General features: G+C 39.1%; 1 protein-coding gene across 1 annotated transcript; it reads left to right on the top strand.

Moving 5' to 3' along the window:
• The first annotated feature begins 225 nt into the window (after window positions 1-225).
• ARL14EPL (ADP ribosylation factor like GTPase 14 effector protein like) lies at window positions 226-5779 on the top strand. Its single transcript, XM_010352608.1, has 3 exons — window positions 226-321; window positions 2233-2372; window positions 5373-5779. Exons 1-3 carry the CDS (start codon window positions 226-228, stop codon window positions 5593-5595), a joined length of 459 nt encoding a protein of 152 aa, XP_010350910.1. The 3' UTR covers window positions 5596-5779.
• The last annotated feature ends 4688 nt before the right edge of the window (window positions 5780-10467 follow it).

Raw genomic sequence — 10467 nt, 5'->3', positions numbered from 1 at the left:
CTGGAACCCCTGGCAGAGGAGAGCCTCAGTAGAGTGGTCTGGGGGAGTCAGATGCAAGGTTTCAGTGAGTGGGAGAAAAGGTGCTGGGAGTACAGATGTAGTCTGACTTTGAAAAAAGTGAGACGTGAAGGAGGGAGAGTAGAAAAGAATCACCAGATAAAGTCACTGGGAATAGATGATACTAATATGTTTCATTTTTTCCAATTACTTTTTTAGTGATCAGAAATGAGTGAACAATCAGAGAAAAACAATTCCATTCAAGAGGGACACACAGATCGTAGTTTTCCTGAGAAGAACTGTCAAATTGGACAGAAACAACTGGTATGGCACACAGATTTTATGATTCCATGCTACTGGGGAGTGCTGCCTGGAGGATCTCTGAGATGCCCATGGATGTAGGTGGGAAGGTGGGCCTAGGCAGGGCTTCACAGGGAGGAGCTCTGCCGCCCAGGCTGATAGAGCTTTCCCTCCACCCCACAGCTCAGTGCGGGCTGCTCTCGCCTCACCTATCTCCTCTCCACCTCCTGTGTACCCTGATTTTTAGCCCAATGTTCAGTACAGTAAAATTCTGCTTTTTGTGGGGAATATATACAAATATTTTTATTTAATGAATCTTTATTTTGTTCTTATTATGTCATGTTATGGCTCTAAAACTGTATGTATTAACTCATCTAATCCTTTTCACACCATACTATTGTTAACTCCATTTTACAAAGGGAGAAACTGGGGCCTAGAGACATAGGAATGTGCTCAAGGCCCACCACTAGTACGTGGCAGAGCCAAGGCTTGAGCACAGGCAGGTGACCCTGCGCCTCTACTCTTAACCTTGCTGTGCTACTTAGAATAGTAATCGATGGTACTGAGTTGTACATATTTCATAACCACACCTAATGCAGAACAGTTTCAGGTTAAGTTTATGAAACAAACTCATACACAGATACCAAGATGAAACTTAAAAGAAACATTGTATTATTTTAGACTGACTAGACTGGTATTAAACTAAATAAACTGCAGAAAAGCCCATGACATTCTTCTGTTGCTAATTTGTTACATTGACATTCCTATATTGAAATGTTCCCTTTATTTCCAGGTGGAGTATTTCACGTATATGTCAGCCTATATGTTTTTGTGCTTCTGAGATTATTTTCCTCCATAATCCTTCAAAAGAGCATTTTCTTCCCTCATGACATGTGCTACATGTTCACAATAAGTTATCAGTACAATATTCGATTGAAGCATTTTGTTGTTTGTCTGCCAGCTCAGGCCCCATTTAATGTCTAATCGTCTTTCAGCTCAGGCCCCATTTAATTTCTAATTACAGTGGCTCACACCTGTAATCCCAGCGCTTTGGGAGCCCAAGGTAGATCCCTTGAGCCCAGGAATTCAAGGCCAGCCTGGGCAACATGGTGAAACCCCATCTGTACTGCATATGTACACAAAAATTAGCCAAGCATTGTGGTGCGTCCTGTAGTCCCACCCACATGGGAGGCTGAGGTGGGAGGATCACTTGAGCCCGGGGGGAATGAGGCTACAGTGAGCCATGATCATGCCATAGCATCCCAGCCTGGGTGACAGTGCAAGACCCTATCTCAAAAAAAAAAAAAAAAAATCTCCAGAGACTTTTGAAAATGTCCCCCTATGCCCTAGAAAGTCATCCTAGCAATATTTCTCTTGTTCCAATCTGACTTTGACTGAAAGTCAATCCTTCAGGTGGCTGAGTTCTGAATGGGAGCCCCACGTGGAGGCCAGTCCTGGGCAGGGAGTAGCTCCGAAATGCGTCCCAGGGCACTGAAGGGGAGTGCTGGATCTACTCTGCGTTCTCACTGTGGTTTGAGACACTACATGGGTTTCTTTAGCTAACAGCTGAGGAAGGGCCTCTACTCCTTTGTCCTTACCCACATCAAATGCTAGTTCTGATGTGCATCCCCATCACATTTGGAAAGCCGAGTGCCGTTGTGCAGTTTTAAAGAGAATTCGTCTATTCCCCTTGATTGTTTTTCACATGTTATTTTATGAGTGTTACACTATTTCTTTATTCAGAAAGAATGGCCCAACTTGAGAAAATTTACACCATCTTTTGAAACTTAATTAGATTAAACTGTTTATTTCTTTGTGTAAAACATATATATTTTCATGCCATTATGGTGAAAGTTACAGAAAGTTCATTTTGGGGAAAAGTAAAACATAAAACTATCTGGTTCTTACTACTAATACATTTTATTTGTTTAATAGCAACAAATAGAGCGGCAGTTAAAATGCTTGGCATTTCAAAACCCTGGACCACAGGTAGCAGACTTCAATCCCGAAACAAGGGAGCAGAAAAAGAAAGCCCGGATGTCAAAGATGAACGAATATTTTTCTACAAAATACAGGTAAGATTCTGACTTATTATATTTGATCTGTGGGATTATGAAATGCATGAGTTCTCCTTGACAAAGCAATTAAAGGTTCCCTCTTTTTATAAGTTATTATTTAAAAATATATCTTCTAAAATATAATAGCACCCATGTGTCTGGACGTTAGCAACCTTAAGAAACAGAAAAATAGACTATAATCCTGATTTAGGGATCAATTTTTATAAAAAGGCTTCAATAGCCCTGTAATAGAGTAATGGCTTTAGTAGGAAAGATGATTTAAAAGTAACGAAGATGTATCACTAGAAGGCTAAATAATATAACCATGGGAATGAATTCGGGATATCAAATGGGTACAGCACTTTCATCAAGTACAATGATTGTTAGCGCATCATAAGTATAAACTAAGCAAACTGGCCGGGCGCGGTGGCTCACACCTGTAATCCCAGCACTTTGGGAGGCCAAAGTGGGTGGATCGCTAGGTCAGGAGATCCAGACCATCCTGGCTAACATGGTGAAACCCCATCTCTACTAAAAATACAAAAAATTAGCTGGGCGTGGTGGCACGCGCCTGTAATCCCAGCTACTTGGGAGGCTGAGGCAGGAGAGTCGCTTGAACCTGGGAGGAGGTGGAGGTTGCAGTGAGCGGAGACCACACCACTACACTCCAGCCTGGGTGACAGAGCAAGACTGCATCTCAAAAAAAAAAAAAGAAAAATCAATTAATTAATTAATAATAATAATAAACTAAGCAAACTATAAAGGAAAAGGATAAATTTGACTATATTAAAATTAATATGCCCATTAAAACTCCATAAAAACACTGAAAGACACATCATAAAGTAGAAGTTATTTATAATATAAAAAAATCAGTATCCAAAATATATGAAGAATCTTTCAAGTCAATAAGAAAAGTATAAATATCCTAATAGAAAAATCAATAAACTGATAAACACATTTCACAGAAGAAACAACAGATAAACATTCAGGATATAGAACCTCATCGGCACATGCAGAGAAGCGCCATACTCCCCAGCGAGTCAGAATTTAGTCTGTCGACATCAAAGCTGTGAAGCTATGGGATATAAATTAAGTGTAAAAAGCTACAACCACTATTTAAAAACAGCTTAGTGTTACCCATGTGCCTTATGACCTAACATCTTCACTCCTGAGTATATGTTAATATCTTGGAAAAAGTCTAATATGTTTAAGGAGTTTCATGACATCACTGAAATACCAAAGAAAATAAACTGTTAATAATCCAAATGTCCATCAACAATGGACAAGATAAATAGCTTGTGGTATATGTACACACTGGAATATATAGAGAAGTGAAAATATTTGAACAGCTACATGTATCATCATGGAAGAATCTCAACTCATGACCAGAGTAACAAAGAAAATTACAAAAGAAAAATCACAATATGTTTAGGGACACCTACATATGTGTCATAACTAAGAGCAAAACAAGGAAGTGACTTTTAGAACATCAAGGTACAGTTCCTTTTTGAGGGGAGGGTAGAGGTGTGCAATGGGTGGGGAATGAAGAGGACTTCACAGCTGTAACACTCTTTTGTTAAGCTGGACAGTGGGCACACCGGTTTGTTTTATTCTTCTTTATCTATGCATGTAGTGTATATATTTTGCATGCTTTGATGTGTATAATTCAGGATTTTACACACACACACCCACAAAAGCATCAAATAGGCAGGAAACCATAAAGCCAACCAACACGGGAGAGTATTTGAGTTAAGGCAAAGGGAGGACAGAATCTGACCTGTGCTGACAGGTGACCACACTGGGTAAACCTGACCTGGTTTCAGGACCATCTACTCCATCATTCTTACAATAGATTTAAAATATCCTCTTCTGCTAAATTTCCTGGGGGTTGCTTAGGAAGAGTTTCGTTTCACAAATAAAGCACCTCAAATGTGAATCTTCATTAGAAGGCATTCTTGCTAAAGCGTGATCATCAGGCAGCAAGTACACATAATGACTAATCAATCCTTTCCCTTCCCTGCATTCTTAGGAAAGGGAAGAGGATGGAACGATATTACTTAGCTGAACAGAAGGAGAGGAGGTATTGTGCCTGCTTGGGGACAAAGGGTGCAGGAGTATTATATACAATTTTGTCATACTAGCTTGGGACCACCAGCTGTTTGGACTTCAGTGGTAATAACGGCTAAAAGTTGTACAGAGGTATTTTTGTTATTCTCAGGTTTTGAAGCAACTCAGTTTTGAAGGATTTACTTCAAAATGGTTGGGTTTGAGAAGGTGGTAGGATTCCTGTGAAAGTCCTTTGTCCCTGGCCATGTTGTAGAGGCTAACAGAGAAAGTCTGGACTCTGCACTGTCCTCTGGGACAGAGCATCTCACCTTTGCTCAGAGCTTATGATGCATGATCCTCCATTCCTGGTCACCTCCTTTCTCCCTCCACACTGGGTAAAAAGCAGAATCAGAAAGGAAGAGAAGAAATGGCACGTGGGGTCTGTTAGCAAAGGTGCTTTTCTTTCTTTAAATGATTATGGTGTAGTAACTGACAGTTCTAATTTTAGATAACAAAAATGTGGTAGCTGCATTTGGCATGGTGCTTTTAAGAAAAAATAATAATTTGTTCGGGAAAAATCCATCAAGAATGGTAATATTTTAAAGGAAACTTTGGAGCATTTGTCTGAGGAAGTTTTAGTTCGCTATTCCTCATAATTTTCTTAGGTAGATCGCTGCATTTCCCAGCAATGCTAGAAAATGAAGTGTTACTCTAGATGACAAGCCTGGCTGCACTGGAAGTTGTTTGATCTCATGTTGACTGAATTTCCCATGACGTCACTGCCATCGAATATCCTGGAGTGTTTCTGGTACTCTCTGGAATTCTGGTCCAGCGTACCAATGTTTCTGGTCATCTCTGGAGTTCTGGCTCAGGGTAAACTAGTCACGTGTATGATGTTTGTTGTACACTCATGTATCCTCAGTGTTGAGGATGATTGCACTGTCATGTTAATGTCATGCTTTTTCTTTGTAGAGTAATGAGGAAGTACGACAAAAGTGGCAGACTCCTCTGTAACAATGTTGACCTGTGTGATTGTCTAGAGAAGAACTGCCTGGGCTGCTTCTACCCATGCCCCAAGTGTAACTCCAACAAGTGTGGGCCCGAGTGCCGCTGCAACCGACGGTGGCTTTACGATGCCATCGTCACCGAGTCTGGAGAGGTCATCAGCACGCTGCCATTTAATGTTCCTGACTAGGGGTTCTTGCATATGGAATGATCTGTTTCTTCTTCTTACACATTTAAGTCAACCGCTTTCTCTTGGGTGGATTTTAGGGCTTGGGGGAAATATTGAAAAAAACATACTGAAGACTCATGTTCTGTCAAGCCCCAGAACAATGTAGAATGGGCAATAATTCTGTAACCTTCTTAACTGTGTCAACAAGTTTCAAGTTCCTTAACTTACAACTGAAGAATGTAACAATGGAGGGATCAGCATTTCTCATCAGCACCCTCATCTCTACTCTGCCTTCAAATTAAAACTCTCTTCCCTCTTTGCTGATATCTGAGAAAATGTAGCTTTAAGATTTTCAAAACTCTGTGGCTGAGAGCTTTTCTTACATGGAACATAGAATCTTAAATCTATAATATCTAGTTATCCTTAGAATCTTATACATCACTAGCTGTAAATCAGAATTGCCATTTGGATTAAAAAAAAAAACCTGTGACTTTGCACTGTATACCCATAGCGTCATTTTTTGTTGTTCATGTTTTAATGACATAAAAATGAACTTTAGTAATACTTGGTAGTATTTTTAATCATTAAAAATTTGTATTGTACTTGTAAAATTAAGAAGTCAGGAATTTAATATCCTAAAAGCCAGGAGTTTACATATTTTTGATTTCAGAAATAGTATTTCAGGATTTTTTTCATAGAGAGGAAACAAGTTATACAAAAATGATTTTCTATATGTTTGCTAATTGAGTCTGTTGATAATCAATTGGCTAGATACATGATGTGGTCTTTTCAATTCTGATACATTATCAGAGCTATAAAAATTGAATTCAGCTTTCTTTGAATTCATTTTTTTAGGACAGTCTTTTTTTAACCCTAAGTCAGTGGTTCTCATTCATCAGAATTGCCTGGAAGACTTGTTAAAACATAGATTTTTGTGGCCCCACACTCAGAATCTGGGACAGAGCTCAATCAACTGTTCCACGTTCCCAGGTGGTGTTGATGCTGCTGATGTGGGGACCACACTTTGAGAACCACTTCTCTAAATTATTTTAGATACATAATGTAAGGAAGTATTTAAACCTCATTGACTATGATACTGCCATGGTACAAAGCTGGAAGTATTTAAATAAAGTAATGTAATAAAAATTTAAAAGTAAATAACAGCATTTAAGTTTTAAAATAAATTTGAAATATTATAAATAGAGGGTTTTTTTGTTGTTGTTCTTCTTCTTCTTCTTTGTTTTTTTTTTTTTTTTTTAGATGGAGTTTCCCTTTGTCACCCAGGCTGCAGTGCAGTAGCGCAGTCTCGAGTCTCGGTTCACTGCAACCCCCGCCTCTGTGACTCAAGCCATTCTCGTGCCTCAGCCTCTCAAGTGGCTGGGATTACAGGCTTGCACCACCACGCCTGGTTAATTTTTGTATTTTTATTAGAGATGGAGTTTCATTCACCATGTTGACCAGGCTGGTCTCAAACTCCTGACCTCAAGTGATCAGCTCGCCTCACCTCCCAAAGTGCTGGGATTAGAGGTGTGAGCAACTGTGACCAGCCTTTTATAAATAGAGTTTTCAGGATTTATTTTTCCTTCGTGATCAGTTTTTAGCACTCACTTCTGCACAATCTACTTGTGCCAGGGAACATTTCTGACAATTCTGGATTTGTTGCTTAACGTATGCTTCAGGACTAAAATAAGCCAAGTCCTAAAAGTAATGGTGTGACTACAGTACACCTGTCCACGGAGCAAGAGAACTTACATTCTTCTGCATCATTCTCCATAGAATTTACTGGGTTTTCCAGATTGCACTTACTTTTACTGAGCATACACTGTGAACTAAACATTGTGTTAACACGGTAATGAATTGCATTACCTTTAAGAGTCACAGTCCAGTAAGAAAGATGTAAAATCAAATTACTCAACTCACATCCTTTGAAATGCTCACCAGAAATGTGCAGCGTGGAAACCAGTAAAAACAAGCAGGGCCTTTTTCAGTTTATATCTTGTTTTATTTTTGAGAATAATTATTATTTTGTAACTGGCAGACCAAATGCATTTATTACTTCTTCATTTTAAAATCATATAATCTTAGAGCCAAAAAGAGCCTTGCAGCTCATCCATATAGTGAATTAGTTGACAAATACTAACAGAGAGACTGCTCTGTGACAGGCAGCAGGCTAGGTGCAGAGCATCAGGCAGTGAACAAAATCTGCCTGGCTCCTGTCTTCTTGGGGTTTGTGGACTGAGGCCAAACTCTTTTTGGTTTTTGTTGTTTTTGTACCTTTGCAGCTGAGGAGATTTAGACCCAGTGAGATTACATGACTCAGGTAAGCACACACAGAAGAACTGGCAGCCCTGGTGTTTTGAACACTAAGACTAGGTCAGAGTTCTTTCAATGATGTCATGTATTTCCTACACTGCACTCATGAAGTGCTTTTAATATAATTCACATTCCTAAGACCCATCTCAAACTTCAGGAATCAGAACCTGTAGGAATGAGACCTGGGATTCCAGAATTTTAAACAAGCATCGTAGTTAAGTTTCACAATCTGATACATCTGAGAAACACTGCCCTATATCATCAGTTGTCCAATTTTCATGCTAAAAAATAATCCTAGGCAAATTAGCGTTAAAGCCTCCTTCCTTTCTGTCTCCTCTTGTCACTCAGTCTTAAGGATTAGATAAAGGAATCTCGTTTAAAATGATCTGGCTTAAAAAGTGTGTTGAAATCAGAGAGATGCAAATCAAAACCACAATGAGATACCATGTCACACCAGTTAGAATGGCAATCATTAAAAAGTCAGGAAACAACAGGTGCTGGAGAGGATGTGGAGAAATAGGAACACTTTTACACTGTTGGTGGGATTGTAAACTAGTTCAACCATTATGGAAAACAGTATGGCGATTCCTCAAGGATCTAGAACTAGATGTACCATATGACCCAGCCATCCCACTACTGGGTATATACCCAAAGGATTATAAATCATGCTGCTATAAAGACACATGCACACGTATGTTTATTGCAGCACTGTTCACAATAGCAAAGACTTGGAATCAACCCAAATGTCCATCTGTGACAGACTGGATTAACAAAATGTGGCACATATACACCATGGAATATTATGCAGCCATAAAAAAGGATGAGTTTGCATCCTTTGTAGGGACATGGATGCAGCTGGAAACCATCATTCTTAGCAAACTATCACAAGAACAGAAAACCAAACACCGCATGTTCTCACTCATAGGTGGGAACTGAACAATGACATCACTTGGACTCGGGAAGGGGAACATCACACATCGGGGCCTATCATGGGGAGAGGGGAGGTGAGAGGGATTGCATTGGGAGTTATACCTTGTATAAATGACGAATTGATGGGTGCTGACGAGTTGATGGGTGCAGCACACCAACATGGCACAAGTCTACATATGTAACAAACCTGCACGTTATGCACATGTACCCTAGAACGTAAAGTATAATTAAAAAAAAAAAAAAAACATTTAATAGGGACTTAGGAAGAGAAGCCACAATGTCCTGGGCAGCTGCCAGACAAGGTATTAGATTCCCATACTATAACCCCCACAGACCCAGGGCTTCCATGTCATAGGGAAGGAATGTGTAGGACAATTACAGGGAAAGGCAAGATGCTATGTGAATCTGCCTAGAGCAGAATTTATGGTCAAGGTCGTTTTGACCTAAGGGCAGGATTTACAGTAAGTACAAGCTCTCACACAAGGAACCATAGATAAAATGGAAGATAGCAGCCTTCCCTAAATTGAGGTTAATCAAGAAGTCAACATGGCAGATTGGCATCCAAGATGGAGTTGCTTTAGCCTCCACAACTACATACAATGATTCCAACTATATGACATTCTAGAAAAGGCAAAACTATGGAGACAGTAAAAAAGACTAGTGTTGCCAGGAGTTAGGGTGCAGGGATGAATAAGGCAAAGCACAGAGGATTTTTAAGGCAATGAAACTACTCTGTATGATATACTACAATGGTAGACACATGTCCCTATACATTTGCCCAAACCCAGAGGATGTACAACACCAAGAGTGAATTCTAATGTAAACTATGGACTTTGGGTGATGATGATGTGTCAATGCAGGTTCATCAACTGTAACAAATGCACCACTCTGGTGGGGGATGTTAATAGTTGGGGAGGCTGTGCATGTGTGTGGCAGGGGCCATATGGGAAATCTCTATTTCCCACTCTATTTTGCTGTGAACTTAAAATTGCTCTAAAGAAATAAAATCTTTTTAAAACAGTTAAAAAAAAAAAAGTGTGTTGAAAAATTATGTTGGTAAATTTTCCAAGTAAGGCAAAAGATAAAGTAAAAACCTGCATAATTAACTAAGCAGACAGCCTAGTACTGCTATTATGGAAGCCTAGTACATTTGATGAAGTACACTTTCAGAAATCAGGTTATTTCATCTTGATCTAATGCCATTTCAATGTCTTTTTTAAAAGTCTCTTGCAATAAATAATTATTACAAAAATAAATTTACGTGAATTGTCAGAAATGTATTTTGCAAGTGTATAATTTTTATTACAAAGTGAATAAAGCTCTTTAGCTGTTTGAACTAAATTCAGATTAACAAGGAATGCAGCTGTACTATCTGATTACATTACCCAAGGAAATTGTCTTGTCAGTGTGATAGGACTTATTCTGCTGGGCTATCTTTCAATGCTGACAGCATGTCTTCATGAATATGTATAAAATGGAAGGAAACCTATTTTACAAAAGGTTGTTTAAATTAAACCAGTACATATCAAAGGATTTAGACAAATTATCCTGTGCCAATTTATGCAAGGATTTTGGACTAGAATGCCATATCACGTCAATTTGTGTGACAACTTTGAGTGTAATTTGTAAGAGTTAAAGAATATCTGAACA

The sequence above is a fragment of the Rhinopithecus roxellana genome, chromosome 3 (genome assembly GCF_007565055.1).
Source record: "Rhinopithecus roxellana isolate Shanxi Qingling chromosome 3, ASM756505v1, whole genome shotgun sequence".
Taxonomy (NCBI): domain Eukaryota; kingdom Metazoa; phylum Chordata; class Mammalia; order Primates; family Cercopithecidae; genus Rhinopithecus; species Rhinopithecus roxellana.
The sequence above is the reverse complement of the archived record's forward strand: the minus strand, read 5'-3'. Positions and strand labels throughout refer to the sequence as shown.

Excerpts from the sequence above, each read along its gene's own strand:
- ARL14EPL (XM_010352608.1), top strand. The coding sequence starts at position 226 with ATGAGTGAACAATCAGAGAAAAACAATTCCATTCAAGAGGGACACACA. Across the intron at positions 322-2,232 it reads AAATTGGACAGAAACAACTG|CAACAAATAGAGCGGCAGTT; the intron begins GTATGGCACACA and ends TTTGTTTAATAG. Across the intron at positions 2,373-5,372 it reads TATTTTTCTACAAAATACAG|AGTAATGAGGAAGTACGACA; the intron begins GTAAGATTCTGA and ends TTTTCTTTGTAG.